General features: G+C 46.6%; 1 protein-coding gene across 2 annotated transcripts in view; it reads right to left on the reverse strand.

The window, feature by feature from the left end:
• Positions 1-627: 627 nt before the first annotated feature.
• The window catches only part of LOC118942079 (guanine nucleotide-binding protein G(I)/G(S)/G(O) subunit gamma-4-like), a 37,172-nt gene continuing 17,457 nt past the window's right edge, over positions 628-20,342 (reverse strand). The window contains exons 2-3 of one of the 2 annotated variants that reach the window (XM_036956446.1): positions 10,106-10,207; positions 628-1,561 (exon numbers count right to left, since the gene is read on the reverse strand). In XM_036956446.1, coding sequence (XP_036812341.1) covers positions 1,433-1,561; positions 10,106-10,198 — 222 coding nt within the window. In that variant the 5' untranslated portion in view covers positions 10,199-10,207 and the 3' untranslated portion in view covers positions 628-1,432. Of the gene's footprint in view, positions 1,562-10,105; positions 10,305-20,342 lie in introns of both variants that reach the window. The other variant, XM_036956445.1, reaches the window with a different exon arrangement.

The raw sequence follows: 20,342 nt of genomic DNA on the forward strand, positions 1-20,342 counted from the left end.
GAGCCCTGGGGGACGCCAGCAGAGAGACATTATAGAGGACCTAGTAACTCACCATCTCCCCGCCCTCCCCATCTCCTATCCATCTCCCCCTCCCTTCCCATCTTCTTTCTCCCTCCCTCCCCATTTCCTCTCCCTCCCCATCTTCTTTCCCTTTCCCCTCCCTCCCCATCTCCTCTCCCTCCCCTCCCTCCCCATCTCCTCTCCCTCCCCTCTACTTCCCCATCTCCTCTCCCTCCCCATCTCCTCTCCCTCCCCATCTCCTCACTTTTCCCTCCCTCCCTCCCCATCTCCTCTCCCTCTCCTCTACTTCCCCATCTCCTCTCCCTCTCCTCTACTTCCCCATCTCCTCTCCCTCCCCTCTACTTCCCCATCTCCTCTCCCTCTCCTCTACCTCCCCATCTCCTCTCCCTCTCCTCTACCTCCCCATCTCCTCTCCCTCTCCTCTACTTCCCCATCTCCTCTCCCTCTCCTCTACCTCCCCATCTCCTCTCCCTCCCCTCTACTTCCCCATCTCCTCTCCCTCCCCATCTCCTCACTTTTCCCTCCCTCCCTCCCCATCTCCTCTCCCTCTCCCCTCCCTCCCCATCTCCTCTCCCTCCCCATATTCTTTCCCTTTCCCTCTCCCCCCTCCTCCCCCATCTCACCTCCCTCCTTCCTGATGGGAATGTGAAATGAATAGTGGGGACTAACATGCTATATGGTATGTTGGTTTGATCCTATATAAAATACTGGGCTTTAGAATGTTTTTTTTTATTTTTATTCCCACGGTTTGTGTTTGTTTCCTGAGGCTTGTAAAAAAAATAAGCTAGTGTAAACAAAAACAAAAGACATGTTAATAAAAATATAATCTCATCATGTTATCATAAAGTACTAATGAAGGCTTCTCTCTAACAACGAAGGCGCTATAACAAACCAACCAATGAAACGACACTGGAGACTAACACGCAGACGCGGTCACCGGGTTGCCAGATGGAAAGGTATGTAAACCCTCCCCAATGCAGCCACCTGGGACAGAGCTGCCCAACAACACAGTGTCCACCTGGCAACCTCAACCCAACTCAACAGTAGCCAGGTTGATGTTAAGCGGTAGTAACGTGGGTAAGTTAGTTTGCTGTTAAAGAGGACTACTGCCGCTTTACTTCCGGACACTGGGCTTTGAATGGGCTTCAAGATTGAATTTACTTCTACCAGATGCCTTTTATGAAGATTCTTTGTAATGAAGAAAATGTATGTATGTTTTTTGCGCTTGAAGACCATTAAAAAAAACTACAAAAGTTGAAAAACTACAAGGCTGAAAGGGCATTCACTTCCTGGTTACTTTCACAGCGTTTTGTTAGCTTCAGGTACGGTGAAGACAGAAGAGGAGACGGCAGGCGTTATTCCACACCTGAACCAGGGTCCGGCCTAAGGCTGGTCTGCCCCCTACTGGGCATCAGAGGATGGTGCAGAATAACTTCTTCTCCCTAAAGGGGTTCTCCGAGGCGGGCACAGGCACGATGAGGGGGTCGTCACGTATGTGGGCGTCACAATACACCATCAGATCCGCTGCTGCTTTGGAGACCTGGGAGACAGGAACAGGGGAGAAAGACAGGTATGATTAGGTAGGATAAGGCAGAGGAGAGGGGAGGGGGAGGAGGAGAGGAGGAGAAGGAGAGGAGAGGGAAGGAGGAGGAGAGGAGAGGAGAGAAGAGAGGGGAGGAGGAGAAGAGAGGGGAGGGGAGGAGGAGAAGAGAGGGGAGGAGGAGAAGATAGGGGAGGGAAGGAGGGGAGGAGGAGAAGAGAGGGGAGGGGAGGAGGAGAAGAGAGGGGAGGAGGAGAAGAGAGGGGAGGGAAGGAGGGGAGGAGGAGAAGAGAGGGGAGGAGGAGAAGAGAGGGGAGGAGGAGAAGAGAGGGGAGGGGAGGGGAGAAGAGAGGGGAGGAGGTGAGGGGAGAAGGGTCCCATGCTGTCTCCAGTGCATTCAGAAAGTATTCAGACCCCTTGACTTGGATAACATTTTGTTGCATTACAGCATTCTAAAATGTATTAAAATTCAATTTGTCCTCATCAATATACACACAACACCCCATAATGACAAAAAAAAAACAGGTTTATTTGACATTTTTGCAAATGTAATATCGCATTTCAATAAGTATTCAGACCATTTACTCAGTACTTTGTTGAAGCACCTTTGGCAGCGATTACAACCTCGAGTCTTCTTGGGAATGATGCTACAAGCCTTGTACACCCTTATTTGGGGAGTTTATCCCATTCTTCTCTGCAGATCCTCAAGTTCTGTCAGGTTGGATGGGGAGCGTCACTGTACAGCCATTTTCAGGTCTCTCCAGAGATGTTCGATCGGGTTCAAGTCCGGGCTCTGGCTGAGCCACTCAAAGACATTCTGAGAGTTGTCCCGAAGCCACTCCTGCGTTGTCTTGGCTGTATGCTTAGGGTTATTGTCCTGTTGGAAGGTGAACCTTTGCCCCAGTCTGAGGTCCTGAGCACCATGGAGCAGGTTTTCATCAAGGATCTCTCTGTACTTTGCCTCAATCCTGACTACTCTCCCAGTCCCTGCCACTGAAAATCATCCCCACAGCATGATGCTGCTACAACCATGCTTCACCGTAGGGATGGTGCCAGGTTTCCTCCAGATGTGACGCTTGGCAATCAGGCCAAATAGTTCAATCTTGGATTCACCAGACCAGATAATCTTGTTTCTGATGGTCTGAGAGTCTTTAGCTGCCTTTTGGAAAACTCCAAGCGGCCTGTCATGTGACTTTTACTGAGGAGTGGCTTCCGTCTGGCCACTCTACTAAGTCCTGATTGGTGGAGTTCTGTAGAGATGGTTGTCCTTCTGGAAGGTTCTCCCATCTCCATAGAGGAACTCTGGAGCTCTGTCTGAGAGACTATCAGGTTCTTTGTCACCTCCCTTCACCTCTGAGGCCCTTCACCTCTGATTGCTCAGTTTGGCCGGGCAGCCAGCTCTAGGAAGAGTCTTGGTGGTTCCAAACTTCTTCGATTAAAGAATGATGGAGGCCACTGTTCGTGGGGACCTTCAATGCTGCAGAATTTTTTGGGCAACCTTCCCCAGATCTGTGCCTCGGTACAATCCTGTCTCGGAGCTCTACGGACAATTTCTTGTAGCTCATGGCTTGGTTTTTGCTCTGACATGCACTGTCAACTGTGAGACCTTATATACAGTGGGGAGAACAAGTATTTGATACACTGCCGATTTTGCACGTCTTCCTACTTACAAAGCATCTAGAGGTCTGTAATTTTTATGATAGGTACACTTCAACTGTGAGAGAAGGAATCTAATCCAGAAAATCACATTGTATGATTTTTCTGTAATTAATTTGCATTTTATTGAATGACATAAGTATTTGATACATCAGAAAAGCAGAACTTAATATGTGGTACAGAAACCTTTGTTTGCAATTACAGATGTCATACGTTTCCTGTAGTTCTTGACCAGGTTTTCACACACTGCTGCAGGGATTTTGGCCCACTCCTCCAAACAGACCTTCTCCAGCTCCTTCAGGTTTCGGGGCTGTCACTGGACAATACGGACTTTCAGCTCCTTCCAAAGATTTTCTATTGGGTTCAGGTCTGGAGACTGGCTAGGCCACTCCAGGACCTTGAGATGCTTCTTACGGAGCCACTCCTTAGTTGCCCTAGCTGTGTGTTTCGGGTCGTTGTCATGCTGGAAGACCCAGCCACGACCCATCTTCAATGCTCTTACTGAGGAAGGGAGGTTGTTGGCCAAGATCTCGCGATACATGGCCCCATCCATCCTCCCCTCAATATGGCGCAGTCTTTCTGTCCCCTTTGCAGAAAAGAATACCCAAAGAATTATGTTTCCACCTCCATGCTTCACGGTTGGGATGGTGTTCTTGGGGTTGTACTCATCCTTCTTCTTCATCCAAACACGGCGAGTGGAGTTTAGACCAAAAAGCTCTATTTTTGTCTCATCAGACCACATGACCTTCTCCAATTCCTCCTCTGGATCATCCAGATGGCAAACTTCAGACGGGCCTGGACATGCGCTGGCTTGAGCAGGGGGACCCTGCGTGCGCTGCAGGATTTTAATCCATGACGGCGTAGTGTGTTACTAATGGTTTTCTTTGAGACTGTGGTCCCAGCTCTCTTCAGGTCATTGACCAGGTCCTGCAGTGTAGTTCTGAGCTGATCCCTCACCTTCCTCATGATCATTGATGCTCCACAAGGTGAGATCTTGCATGGAGCCCCAGACCGAGGGTGATTGACCGTCATCTTGAACTTCTTCCATCTTCTAATAATTGCGTCAGTTGTTGCCTTCTCACCAAGCTGCTTGCCTATTGTCCTGTAGCCCATCCCAGCCTTGTGCAGGTCTACAATTGTATTCCTGATGTCCTTACACAGCTCTCTGGTCTTGGCCATTGTGGAGAGGTTGGAGTCTGTTTGATTGAGTGTGTGGACAGGTGTCTTTCATACAGGTAACAATTTCAAACAGGTGCAGTTAGTACAGGTAATGAGTGGAGAACAGGAGGGCTTCTTAAAGAAAAACGAACAGGTCTGTGAGAGCCGGAATTCTTACTGGTTGGTAAGGTGATCAAATACCTATGTCATGCAATAAAATGCAAATTAATTACTTAAAAATCATACAATGTGATTTTCTGGATTTTTGTTTTAGATTCCGTCTCTCACAGTTGAAGTGTACCTATGATAAAATGACAGATCTCTACATGCTTTGTAAGTAGGAAAACCTGCAAAATCGGCAGTGTAGCAAATACTTGTTCTCCCTACTGTAGATAGGTGTGTGCCTTTCCAAATCATGTCCAATCAATTGAATTTACCACAGGTGGTCTCCTATCAAGTTGATGAAACATCTCAAGGATGATCAATGGAAACGGGATGCACCTGAGCTCAATGTTGAGTTCCTTTGCGAAGGGTCTGAATTCATATGTAAATAAGGTATTTCTATTTTAACTTTTTTTTAAACATTTGCAAACATTAAAAAAAACTGTTTTCACTTTGAGAATATTTTTTTTTATATACATTTTAGAATAAGGCTGTAATGTAAAATATGGAGAAAGTCAAGGGATCTCAATACTTTCTGAATGCACTGTAGGAGAGGACAGGAGGGTTCCAGACTATCTGTAATTACAGTAGAGCCTCGTGAGGAGAGGAGGCTTCCAGACTATCTGTAATAACAGTAGAGCCTCGTGAGGACAGGAGGGTTCCAGACTATCTGTAATTACAGTAGAGCCTCGTGAGGACAGGAGGGTTCCAGACTATCTGTAATTACAGTAGAGCCTCGTGATGGAGGGTTCCAGACTGTCTATCTGTAATTACAGTAGAGCCTCGTGATGGAGGGTTCGACTGTCTATTTGTAATTACAGTAGAGCCTCGTGGTAGAGGGTTCCAGATTATCTGTCTGTAATTACAGTAGAGCCTTGTGATGGAGGGTTCCAGACTGTCTATTTGTAATTGCAGTAGAGCCTCGTGATGGAGGGTTCCAGACTATCTGTAATTACAGTAGAGCCTCGTGATAGAGGGTTCCAGACTATCTGTCTGTAATTACAGTAGAGCCTCGTGATGGAGGGTTCCAGACTGTCTATCTGTAATTATGGTAGAGCCTCGTGATGGAGGGTTTGACTCTCTATCTGTAATTACAGTAGAGCCTCGTGATGGAGGGTTCCAGACTATCTGTCTGTAATTACAGTAGAGCCTCGTGATGGAGGGTTCCAGACTGTTTATCTGTAATTACAGTAGAGCCTTGTGATGGAGGGTTCCAGACTATCTGCAATTACAGTAGAGCCTTGTGAGGAGAGGAGGGTTCCAGACTGTCTATCTGTAATTACAGTAGAGCCTGGTGATGGAGTGTTCCAGACTGTCTATCTGTAATTACAGTAGAGCCTTGTGAGGAGAGGAGGGTTCCAGACTGTCTATCTGTAGTTACAGTAGAGGCTCATGATGGAGGGTTCCAGACTATCTGTAATTACAGTAGAGCCTTGTGAGGAGAGGAGGGTTCCAGACTGTCTATCTGTAATTACAGTAGAGGCTCATGATGGAGGGTTCCAGACTATCTGTAATTACAGTAGAGGCTCATGATGGAGGGTTCCAGACTATCTGTAATTACAGTAGAACCTTTTGATGGAGGGGAGGATAGAAGAGCGAAGGAGAGCTCTGCTCATTAGCACAGATCAAATCAAATCAAAACATTATTCTGTGTGATGAGGCAATTAATGAGACCAGTGATCCCTCAATAAGATGCACAGAGACTGAATATGCTGTGTAGAGGAGGGAAGTCAGGAACCAATATACTCAGTAAGTTAGGAAAGCTAAGGCTAGCTTTTTCAAACATACATTTGCATTCTGTAGCACCAATTCCAAAATGTTTTGGGACACTGTAAAGTCCATGGAGAATAAGAGCACTTCCTCCCAGCTGCCCACTGTACTGAGGCTAGGAAACACCTTCACCACCGTTAAATCTACGATAATCGATCAATAAGCATTCTTCTACGGCTTGCCATGCTTTCCACCTGGCTACCCCTACCCCGGCCAACATCTCAGCACCCCCTGCAGCAACTTGTCCAAGAGACCCCCCCCCCCCCCCCCCCCCCCCCCACACACACATTTCTCCTTCACCCAAACCCAAACAGCTGATGTTCTGAAAGAGCTGCAAAGTCTGGATCCCTACAAATCAGCCGGGCTAGTCAATCTGGACCCTCACTTTCTACAATTATCTGCCAAAATTGTTGCAACCCTTATTACTAAACTGTTCAACCTCTCTTTCGTATCGTCTGAGATCCCCATAGATTGGAAAGCTGCCGCGGTCATCCCTCGCTTCACAGGGGGAGACCCTCTAGACCCAAACTGCTACAGACCTATATCTATCCTACCCTGTCTTTCTAAGGTCTTCGAAAGCCAAGTTAACAAACAGATCACCGACCATTTCGAATCCCACCGTACCTTCTCCACTATGCAATCTGGTGTCTGAGCTGGTCATGGGTGCACCTCAGCCACGCTCAAGGTCCTTAACGATATCATAACCGCCATCGATAAAAGACAGTACTGTGCAGCCATCTTCATCGACCTGGCCAAGGCTTTCGACTCTGTCAATCATCGCATTCTCATCGGCAGACTCAATAGCCTTGGTTTCTCAAATGATTGCCTCGCCTGGTTCACCAACTTCTTCTCAGATAGCGTTCAGTGTGTCAAATCGGAGGGCCTGTTGTCTGGACCTCTGGCAGTCTCTATGGGGGTGCCACAGGGTTCAGTTCTCAGACCGACTCTTTTCTCTGTATATATCAATGACGTCGCTCTTGCTGCTGGTGTTTCTCTGATCCACCTCTACACAGACGACACCATTCTGTATGCATCTGGCCCTTCTTTGGACACTGTTCTAACAAACCTCCAAACGAGCTTCAATGCCATACAACACTCCTTCCGAGGCCTCCAACTGCTTTTAAATGCTAGTAAAACTAAGTGCATGCTCTTCAGCCGATTGCTGCCCGCACCCTCCCGCCCGACTAGCATCACTACTCTGGACGGTTCTGAATTAGAATATGTGGACAACTACAAATACCTAGGTGTCTGGTTAGACTGTAAACTCTCCTTCCAGACTCACATTAAGCATCTCCAATCCAAAATTAAATCTAGAATTGGCTTCCTATTTTGCAACAAAGCATCCTTCACTCACACTGCCAAACATACCCTCGTAAAACTGATTATCCTACCGATCCTCGACTTGGGCGATGTCATTTACAAAATAGCCTCCAACACTCTACTCAGCAAACTGGATGTAGTCTATCACAGTGCCATCTGTTTTGTCACCAAAGCCCCATATACTACCCACCACTACGACCTGTATGCTCTCATTGGCTGGCCCTCACTACATATTCGTCGCCAAACCCACTGGCTCCAGGTCATCTATAAGTCTTTGCTAGGTAAAGCCCCGCCTTATCTCAGCTCACTGGTCACCATAGCAGCACCCACCCGTAGCACACGTTCCAGCAGGTATATTTCACTGGTCATTCCCAAAGTCAACACCTCCTTTGGTCGCCTTTCCTTCCAGTTCTCTGCTGCCAATGACTGGAACGAATTGCAAAAATTACTGAAGCTGGAGTCTTATATCTCCCTCTCTAACTTGAAGCATCAGCTGTCAGAGCAGCTTACCGATCACTGCACCTGTACACAGCCCACCTTTGCACCCCAGTATCTCTACTTGCACATCATCATTTGCACATCTACCACTCCAGTGTTAATGCTAAATGTTAATTATTTCGCCTCTATGGCATATTTATTGCCTTACCTCCCTACTCTTCTACATTTGCACACACTGTACATATATTTTTCTCTTGTATTATTGACAAACAACATGTTTGTTTATGTGTAACTCTGTGTTGTTGTCTTTGTCACACTGCTTTGCTTTATCTTGGCCAGGTCACAGTTGTAAATGAGAACTTGTTCTCAACACCTGGTTAAATAAAGGTGAAATAAAAAAAGAATAAAACAGAGATCTGTGATCCCAACTGCTTCTCTCTCTCTTTCCTTTTACAGACACAACATCCCACCATCTGGGAGGGGAGGATTTATCCACTGAGAAATATTGGGAGTCATCAAGGCAAAGCGTGGCTACTTTGAAGAATCTCAAATATAAAATGTATGTTTCTTTTTTTGGTTACTACATGATTCCGTATGTGTTATTTCATCGTTTTGATGTCTTCACTATTATTCTACAATGTAGAAAATAGTCAAAATAAAGAAAAACCCTTGAATGACTACTATAACTGTATATTTTCGATTCTTAAAAGTTGCCACCCTTTGCCTTGATGACAGCTTTGCACACTCTTGGCATTCTCTCAACCAGCCAGTTTCATCATAGCTCTTGATGGTCTTTGTGACTGCAATTGAAGAAAATGTTAAAGTTCTTGAACTTTTCCGGATTGACTGACCTTCATGTCTTAAAGTAATGATGGACTGTCATTTCTCTTTGCTTATTTGAGCTGTTCTTGCCATAATATGGACTTGGTCTTTTACCAAATAGGGCTATCTTTTGTATACCACCCCTATCTTGTCACAACACAACTGATTGTGTCAAACGCATTAAGAAGGAATGAAATTCAACAAATTAACTTTGAACAAGGCACACCTGTTAATTGAAATGCATTCCAGGTGACTACCTCATGAAACTGGTTGAGAGAATGCCAAGAGTGTGCAAAGATGTCATTAAGGCAAATATAAAATCTATTTTGATTTGTTTAACACTTTTTTGGTTACTACATGATTCCATATGTTTTTTCATAGTTTTGATGTCTTCACTATTATTCTACAATGTAGACAATAGTAAACATAAAGAAAAACCCTTGAATGAGTAGGTGTACAAAAATAAAGAGAGAGCCCTCCGCAGATCCTGTCTCAACTGAATAACTTGTTGAATCTATAAACCTAGATTTATCTCCCCATGGTCAATTTTAAGAGCAGCCACTTTTTGAATGAAAGTCAAGCTCTGCTTTGAACAATTATCATCCATTAAATAATCTAAACACGCCCCCAAAAAATAGGTTTCCATATATAAATACACTGGCACAGACCTAAGACGTCACGGCACTATGCTGATCTGTTATCATCAGCATTATTCTACTGGTCAATCTGGCACTCACCTGGTGTATGTCCCAAATGACACCCTATTCCCTATATAGTGGACTACATAATGACACCCTATTCCCTATATAGTGGACTACATAATGGCACCCTATTCCCTATATAGCACACAACATAATGACACCCTATTCCCTATATAGTGCACTACTTCTGCCAATGGGCCCTGGTCAAAAGTAGTGCACTATCAAGGGAATAGGGTGTCTTTATGTAGTACACTATCAAGGGAATAGGGTGTCATTATGTAGTACACTATCAAGGGAATAGGGTGTCATTATGTAGTACACTATCAAGGGAATAGGGTGCCATTTGGGATAAACTTCACCAAACCTGGAGGATCACTCTGATCTAACACACACACAGACACACACAGACACCCACAGACACACACACACACACACACAAACACACACACACACACACACACACACACACACACACACACACACACACACACACACACCCACCCCTACAGTACCTTACCTTTATCCTGTCCATACAAGACTCCATCTTGAGTTGTTCCACAGCTTTCCTGGCGTGGGAGATGCTGTTGTTGTTGACCACACTGTCCTTCATGACGATGACCTGGCAGTACAAAGACACATGGAGTCAAGAGGCTGGGTGAGTGCTGTTGGCGACGTCGTCCTTCATGATGATGATCTAGGGGTTGAGTAGAAGAAATCTAGAAAGAAAGAAATATGATTGATGAAGCCAGAACCAGGAGGTTATATTGTCTTAAGAGTTGAATATCTTTTAATCTGCAGTTGAAGAAGCACAAACAAGACATGGAGCGAAGAGGTCTGACGAACATCTCTACATCAGCCCTGAGGGGCATTCGAACCTGTACATCAGCCCTGAGGGGCATTCCAATCTCTACATCAGCCCAGAGGGGCATTCCAACCGCCTTTACATCAGCCCTGAGGGGCATTCCAACCTGTAAATCAGCCCTGAGGGGCATTACAACCATCTCTACATCAGCCCTGAGGGGCATTCCAACCTCTATATCAGCCCTGAGGGGCATTCCAACCTGTACATCAGCACTGAGGGGCATTCCAATCTCTACATCAGCCCTGAGGGGCATTCCAATCATCTCTACATCAGCCCTGATGGGCATTCCAACCTGTACATCAGCCCTGAGGGGCATTCCAACCACCTCTACATCAGCCCTGAGGGGCATTACAACCACTTCTACATCAGCCCTGAGGGGCATTACAACCATCTCTACATCAGCCCTGAGGGTCATTCCAACCTGTACAACAGCCCTGAGGGGCATTCCAACCTATACATCAGCCCTGAGGGGCATTCCAATCATCTCTACATCAGCCCTGTGGTTTTAGGGTTAGACTGTGGAGTTAGGGTTAGACTGGGTTAGACTGTGGTGTTAGGGTTAGACAAAGTTAGACTGTGGTGTTTGGGTTAGACTGTGGCGTTAGGGTTACACTGGGTTAGACTGTGGTTTTAGGGTTAGACTGGGTTAGACTGTGGAGTTAGGGTTAGACTGGGTTAGACTGTGGTGTTAGGGTTAGACTGTGGAGTTAGGGTTAGATAAACCTGTACATCAGCCCTGAGGGTCATTCCAACCTATACATCAGCCCTGAGGGGCATTCCAATCATCTCTACATCAGCCCTGAGGGGCATTCCAATCATCTCTACATCAGCCCTGATGGGCATTCCAACCTGTACATCAGCCCTGAGGGGAATTACAACCATCTCTACATCAGCCCTGAGGGTCATTCCAACCTGTACATCAGCCCTGAAGGTCATTCCAACCAGTACATCAGCTCTGACAGGCATTCCAACCTATACATCAGCCCTGAGGGGCATTCCAACCACCTCTACATCAGCCCTGAGGGGCACTCCAACCACCTCGACATCAGCCCTGAGGGGCATTACAACCTCTACATCAGCCCTGAGGGGCACTCCAACCACCTCTACATCAGCCCTGAGGGGCATTACAACCTCGACATCAGCCCGAGGGGCATTCCAACCATCTCACCATCAGCCCAGAGGGCTTTCCATCCTCCTCTGTCTAACCCAGTCTAAAAATAAAACCACAGTCTAACCCTAACACCACAGTCTAACCTTAAACTCCACAGTCTAACCCTAACACCAAAGTCTAACCCAGTCTAACCCTAACTCCACAGTCTAACCCAGTCTAACCAAGTCTAACCCAGTCTAACCCTTACTCCACAGTCTAACCCAGTCTAACCCTAACGCCACAGTCTAACCCTAACTCCATTCTAACTCAGTCTAACCCTAACTCCACAGTCTAAAACAGTCTAACCCTAACACCACAGTCTAACACTGTCTAACCCTAACACCACAGTCAAACCCAGTCTAATCCTAACGCCACAGTCTAACCCTAACTCCACAGTCAAACCCAGTCTAACCCTAACGCACCAGTCTAACCCTTACTCCACAGTCTAACCCTAACTCCACAGTCTAACCCAGTCTAACACTAACACCACAGTCTAACCCTAACTCCACAGTCTAACCCAGTCTAACCCTAACACCAGTCTAACCCAGTCTAACCCCAACTCCACAGTCTAACCCAGTCTAACCATAACACCACAGTCAAACCCAGTCTAATCCTAACGCCACAGTCTAACCCTAACTCCACAGTCAAACCCAGTCTAACCCAGTCTAACCGTAACGCCCCAGTCTAACCCTTACTCCACAGTCTAAACCAGTCTAACCCTAACACCAGAGTCTAACCCAGTCTAACACTAACACCACAGTTTAACCCTAACTCCACAGTCTAAAACAGTCTAACCCTAACTCCACAGTTTAACCCAGTCTAACCCTAACTCCACAGTCTAACCCAGTCTAACCAAGTCTAACCCAGTCTAACCCTTACTCCACAGTCTAACCCTAACTCCACAGTCTAACCCTAACTCCATTCTAACTCAGTCTAACCCTAACTCCACAGTCTAAAACAGTCTAACCCTAACACCACAGTCTAACACTGTCTAACCCTAACACCACAGTCAAACCCAGTCTAATCCTAACGCCACAGTCTAACCCTAACTCCACAGTCAAACCCAGTCTAACCCTAACGCACCAGTCTAACCCTTACTCCACAGTCTAACCCTAACTCCACAGTCTAACCCAGTCTAACACTAACACCACAGTCTAACCCTAACTCCACAGTCTAACCCAGTCTAACCCTAACACCAGTCTAACCTAGTCTAACCCCAACTCCACAGTCTAACCCAGTCTAACCATAACACCACAGTCAAACCCAGTCTAATCCTAACGCCACAGTCTAACCCTAACTCCACAGTCAAACCCAGTCTAACCCAGTCTAACCGTAACGCCCCAGTCTAACCCTTACTCCACAGTCTAAACCAGTCTAACCCTAACACCAGAGTCTAACCCAGTCTAACACTAACACCACAGTTTAACCCTAACTCCACAGTCTAAAACAGTCTAACCCTAACTCCACAGTTTAACCCAGTCTAACCCTAACTCCACAGTCTAACCCAGTCTAACCAAGTCTAACCCAGTCTAACCCTTACTCCACAGTCTAACCCTAACTCCACAGTCTAAAACAGTCTAACCCTAACACCACAGTCTAACACTGTCTAACCCTAACACCACAGTCAAACCAAGTCTAATCCTAACGCCACAGTCTAACCCTAACTCCACAGTCAAACCCAGTCTAACCCAGTCTAACCGTAACGCCCCAGTCTAACCCTTACTCCACAGTCTAACCCTAACTCCACAGTCTAACCCAGTCTAACACTAACACCACAGTCTAACCCTAACTCCACAGTCTAACCCAGTCTAACCCTAACACCAGTCTAACCCAGTCTAACCATAACACCACAGTCAAACCCAGTCTAATCCTAATGCCACAGTCTAACACTAACTCCACAGTCAAACCCAGTCTAACCCAGTCTAACCCTAACGCCCCAGTCTAACCCTTACTCCACAGTCTAACCCTAACTCCACAGTCTAACCCAGTCTAACACTAACACCACAGTCTAACCCTAACTCCACAGTCTAACCCAAACACCACAGTCTAACCCAGTCTAACCCTAACTCCACAGTCTAACCCTAACTCCACAGTCTAACCCAGTCTAACCCTAACGCCACAGTCTAACCCTAACTCCACAGTTTAACCCAGTCTAACCAAGTCTAACCCAGTCTAACCCTTACTCCACAATCTAACCCTAACTCCACAGTCTAACCCAGTCTAACCCTAACTCCCCAGTCTAACCCAGTCTAACCCTAACGCCACAGTCTAACCCAGTCTAACCCTAACTCCACAGTCTAACCCAGTCTAACCCAGTCTAACCCTAACTCCACAGTCTTACCCAGTGTAACCCTAACTCCACAGTCTAACCCAGTCTAACCCTAACTCCACAGTCTAACCCAGTCTAACCCTAACTCCACAGTATAACCCAGTCTAACCCTAACTCCACAGTCTAACCCAGTCTAACCCTAACTCCACAGTCTAACCCAGTCTAACCAAGTCTAACCCAGTCTAACCCTTACTCCACAGTCTAACCCTAACTCCACAGTCTAACCCAGTCTAACCCTAACGCCACAGTCTAACCCTAACTCCATTCTAACCCAGTCTAACCCTAACTCCACAGTCTAAAACTGTCTAACCCTAACACCACAGTCTAACACTGTCTAACCCTAACACCACAGTCAAACCCAGTCTAATCCTAACGCCACAGTCTAACCCTAACTCCACAGTCAAACCCAGTCTAACCCTAACGCCCCAGTCTAACCCTTACTCCACAGTCTAACCCTAACTCCACAGTCTAACCCAGTCTAACACTAACACCACAGTCTAACCCTAACTCCACAGTCCAACCCAGTCTAACCCTAACACCAGTCTAACCCAGTCTAACCCTAACTCCACAGTCTAACCCAGTCTAACCCTAACTCCACAGTCTAACCCAGTCTAACCATAACTCCACAGTCTAACCCAGTCTAACCCTAACTCCACAGTCTAACCTTAACACCATTCTAACCCTAACTCCACAGTCTAACCCAGTCTAATCCTAACATCACAGTCAAACCCTAACTCCACAGTCTAAACCAGTCTAACCCTAACTAACCCTAACACCACAGTCTAACCCTAACTAACCCTAACACCACAGTCTAACCCAGTCTAACCCTAAAAACCCTAACTCCACAGTCTAACACAGTCTAACCCTAACACCACAGTCTAACCCTAACTCCACAGTTTAACCCTAACACCACAGTCTAACCCAGTCTAACCCTAACTCCACATTCTAAACCAGTCTAACCCTAAAACCATAGTCTAACCCAGTCTAACCCTAACGCAATAGGCTAAACCAAACACCACAGTCTAACACTGTCAAACCCTAACACCACAGTCTAACCCTAACACCACAGTCTAACCCAGTCTAACCCTAACTCCACAGTCTAACCCAGTCTAACCCTAACACCACAGTCTAACCCAGACTAACCCTAACGCCACAGTCTAACCCAGCCTAATCCTTACTCCACAGTCCAACCATAACTCCACAGTCTAACCCAGTCTAACCCTAACTCCACAGTCTAACCCAGTCTAACCCTAACGCCACAGTCTAACCCAGTCTAACCCTAACTCCACAGTCTAACCCTAACTCCACAGTCTAACCCAGTCTAACCCAGTCTAACCCTCACTCCACAGTCTAACCCGAACTCCACAGTCTAACCCAGTCTAACCCTAACTCCACAGTCTAACCCAGTCTAACCCTAACTCCACAGTATAACGCAGTCTAACCCTAACTCCAGTCTAATCCAGTCTAACCCTAACCCAGTCTAACCCTAACACACCAGTCTAACCCAGTCCAACCCTAACACCAGTCTAACCCAGTCTAACCCTAACTTCACAGTCTAACCTTAACACCAGTCTAACCCTAACGCCACAGTCTAACCCAGTCGAACCCTAACTAACCCTAACACCAGTCTAACCCTAAATCCACAGTCTAACCCCAATGCCACAGTATAACCAAGTCTAACCCTAACGCCCCAGTCTATCCCTAAAACCACAGTCTAACCCGGTCTAACCCTAATGCCTAGGTCTAACCCAGTCTAACCCTAACACCACAGTCTAACCCAGTCTAACCCTAACACCACAGTCTAACCCAGTCTAACCCTAATGCCCCAGTCTTACCCAGTCTAACCCTAATACCACAGTCTAACCCTAATGCCCCAGTCTAACCCAGTCTAACCATAACTCCACACTCTAACCCAGTCTAACCCTAACACCAGTGTTTAACCCAGTCTAACCCTAACTCCTCAGCCTAACCCTAACTCCACAGTCTAACCCAGTCTAACCCTAACACCAGAGTCTCACCCAAACTCCCCAGTCTAACCCTAACTCCAGTCTAACCCTAACTCCACAGTCTAACCCAGTCTAACCCTAACACCAGTGGTTAACCCAGTCTAACCCTAACTCCCCAGCCTAACCCTAACTCCACAGTCTAACCTTAATGCCACAGTCTAACCCAATCTAACCCTAACACCACAGTCTAACCCTAACTCCACAGTCTAACCATAACAAACCCTAACTCCACAGTCTAACACAGTCTAACTCTAACACCACAGTCTAACCCAGTCTAAAGCTAACTCCACAGTCTAACCCTAACACCACAGTCTAACCCAGTCTAACCCTAACACCACAGTCTAACCCAGTCTAACCCTAACTCCACAGTCTAACCTTAACACCAGTCTAACCCTAACGCCACAGTCTAACCCAGTCTAACCCTAACTAACCCTAACACCAGTCTAACCCTAAATCCACAGTCTAACCCCAATGCCACAGTATAACCAAGTCTAACCCTAACGCCCCAGTCTATCCCTAAAACCACAGTCTAACCCAGTCTAACCCTAATGCCCCAGTCTTACCCAGTCTAACCCTAACACCACAGTCTAACCCTAATGCCCCAGTCTAACCCAGTCTAACCATAACTCCACACTCTAACCCAGTCTAACCCTAACACCAGTGTTTAACCCAGTCTAACCCTAACTCCTCAGCCTAACCCTAACTCCACAGTCTAACCCAGTCTAACCCTAACACCACAGTCTCACCCAAACTCCCCAGTCTAACCCTAACTCCAGTCTAACCCAGTCTAACCATAACTCCAGAGTCTAACCCAGTCTAACCCTAACTCCACAGTCTAACCCAGTCTAACCATAACTCCACAGTCTAACCCAGTCTAACCCTAACACCAGTGTTTAACCCAGCCTAACCTTACTCCCCAGCCTAACCCTAACTCCACAGTCTAACCTTAATGCCACAGTCTAACCCAATCTAACCCTAACTCCACAGTCTAACCATAACAAACCCTAACTCCACAGTCTAACACAGTCTAACCCTAACACCACAGTCTAACCCAGTCTAAAGCTAACTCCACAGTCTAACCCTAACACCACAGTCTAACCCAGTCTAACCCTAACACCACAGTCTAACCCAGTCTAACCCTAACGCCACAGTCTAACCCAGTCTAACCCTAACTAACCCTAACACCAGTCTAACCCTAAATCCACAGTCTAACCCCAATGCCACAGTATAACCAAGTCTAACCCTAACGCCCCAGTCTATCCCTAAAACCACAGTCTAACCCAGTCTAACCCTAATGCCCCAGTCTTACCCAGTCTAACCCTAACACCACAGTCTAACCCTAATGCCCCAGTCTAACCCAGTCTAACCATAACTCCACACTCTAACCCAGTCTAACCCTAACACCAGTGTTTAACCCAGTCTAACCCTAACTCCTCAGCCTAACCCTAACTCCACAGTCTAACCCAGTCTAACCCTAACACCACAGTCTCACCCAAACTCCCCAGTCTAACCCTAACTCCAGTCTAACCCAGTCTAACCATAACTCCAGAGTCTAACCCAGTCTAACCCTAACTCCACAGTCTAACCCAGTCTAACCATAACTCCACAGTCTAACCCAGTCTAACCCTAACACCAGTGTTTAACCCAGTCTAACCCTAACTCCCCAGCCTAACCCTAACTCCACAGTCTAACCTTAATGCCACAGTCTAACCCAATCTAACCCTAACACCACAGTCGAACCCTAACTCCACAGTCTAACCCTAACAAACCCTAACTCCACAGTCTAACATAGTCTAACCCTAACACCACAGTCTAACCCAGTCTAAAGCTAACTCCACAGTCTAACCCTAACACCACAGTCTAACCCAGTCTAACCCTAACTCCACAGTCTAACCCAGTCTAACCCTAAAACCACAGTCTAACCCAGTCTAACCCTAACTCCACAGTCTAACCCAGTCTAACCTTAACACCACAGTCTAACCCAGTCTAACCCTAACTCCACAGTCTAACCCAGTCTAATCCTAACACCACAGTCTAACCCAGTCTAACCCTAACTCCACAGTCTAACCCGGTCTAACCAAGTCTAACCCAGTCTAACCCTAACACCACAGTCTAACCCAGTCTAACCCTAACGCCACAGTCTAACCCTAACTCCATTCTAACCCAGTCTAACCCTAAAACCACAGTCTAAGCCAGTCTAACACTAACAACACAGTATAACGCTAACTCCACAGTCTAAAACAGTCTAACCCCAACTCCACAGTCTAACCCAGTGTAACCCTAACTCAACAGTCTAACCCAGTCTAACCCTAACACCACAGTCTAACACTGTTTAACCCTAACACCACAATCTAACCCAGTCTAACCCTTACTCCACAGTCTAACCCTAACTCCACAGTCAAACCCAGTCTAACCCAGTTTAACCCTAACGCCCCAGTCTAACCCAGTCTAACCCTAACTCCACAGTCTAACCCAGTCTAACCCTAACTCCACAGTCTAACCCAGTCTAACCCAGTCAAACCCAGTCTAACCCTAACTCCACAGTGTAACCCAGTCTAACCCTAACTCCACAGTCTAACCCAGTCTAACCCTGACACCAGTCTAACCCAGTCTAACCCTAAATCCACAGTCTAACCCTCACACCACAGTCTAACCCTAACGCCACAGTCTAACCCAGTCTAACCCTAACTCCACAGTCTAACCCAGTCTAACCCTAACAGAAGTCTAACTCTAGCGCCACAGTCTAAACCAGTCTAACCCTAACACCAGAGTCTAACCCAGTCTAACACTAACACCACAGTTTAACCCTAACTCCACAGTCTAAAACAGTCTAACCCTAACTCCACAGTCTAACCTTAAAACCAGTCTAACCCTAACGCCACAGTCTAACCCTAACTAACCCTAACACCAGTCTAACCCTAACAGTCTAACCCTAGCGCCACAGTCTAAAACAGTCTAACCCTAACACCACAGTCTAACCCTAACTCCACAGTCTAACCCAGTCTAACCCTAACAAACCCTAACTCCACAGTCTAACACAGTCTAACCCTAACACCACAGTCTAACCCAGTCTAAAGCTAACTCCACAGTCTAAACCTAACACCACAGTCTAACTCAGTCTAACCCTAACTCCACAGTCTAACCCAGTCTAACCCTAAAACCACAGTCTAACCCAGTCTAACCCTAACACCACAGTCTAACCCAAACACCACAGTCTAACCCAGTCTAACCCTAACACCACAGTCTAACCCAGTCTAACCCTAACTCCACAGTCTAACCGAGTCTAATCCTAACACCACAGTCTAACCCAGTCTAACCCTAACTTCACAGTCTAACCCGGTCTAACCAAGTCTAACCCAGTCTAACCCTAACACCACAGTCTAACCCAGTCTAACACTAACAACACAGTGTAACCCCAACTCCACAGTCTAACCCAGTCTAACCCTAACACCAGTCTAAGCCAGTCTAACCCTAACTCCACAGTCTAACCCAGTCTAACCCTAACTCCACAGTCTAACCCAAACACCACAGTCTAACCCAGTCTAACCCAGTCTAACCCTAACCCAGTCTAACCCTTACTCCACAGTCTAACCCTAACTCCACAGTCAAACACAGTCTAACCCAGTCTAACCCTAACACCCCAGTCTAACCCAGTCTAACCCTTACTCCACAGTCTAACCCTAACTCCACAGTCTAACCCAGTCTAACCCTAACTCCACAGTCTAACCCAGTCTAACCCAGTCAAACCCAGTCTAACTCTAACTCCACAGTGTAACCCAGTCTAACCCTAACTCCACAGTCTAACCCAGTCTAACCCTGACACCAGTCTAACCCAGTCTAACCCTAAATCCACAGTCTAACCCTCACACCACAGTCTAATGGAGTCTAACCCTAACCCAGTCTAACCCTAACACCACAGTCTAACCCAGTCTAACCCTAACAGAAGTCTAACTCTAGCTCCACAGTCTAAACCAGTCTAACCCTAACACCAGAGTCTAACCCAGTCTAACCCTAACACCACAGTCTAACCCTAACACCACAGTCTAACCCAGTCCAACCCTAACACCAGTCTAACCCAGTCTAACCCTAACGCCACAGTCTAACCCAGTCTAACCCTAACTCCACAGTCTAACCTTAAAACCAGTCTAACCCTAACACCACAGTCTAACCCTAACTCCACAGTCTAAAACATTCTAACACTAACTCCACAGTCTAACCCAGTCTAACCCTAACAGAAGTCTAACTCTAGCGCCACAGTCTAAAACAGTCTAACCCTAACTCCACAGTCTAACCCAGTCTAACCCTAACACCACAGTCTAACCCAGTCTAATCCTAACTCCACAGTCTAACCTTAAAACCAGTCTAACCCTAACGCCACAGTCTAACCCAGTCTAACCCTAACTAACC

The sequence above is a fragment of the Oncorhynchus mykiss genome, chromosome 20 (assembly GCF_013265735.2).
Source record: "Oncorhynchus mykiss isolate Arlee chromosome 20, USDA_OmykA_1.1, whole genome shotgun sequence".
Classification (NCBI taxonomy): Eukaryota; Metazoa; Chordata; class Actinopteri; order Salmoniformes; family Salmonidae; genus Oncorhynchus; species Oncorhynchus mykiss.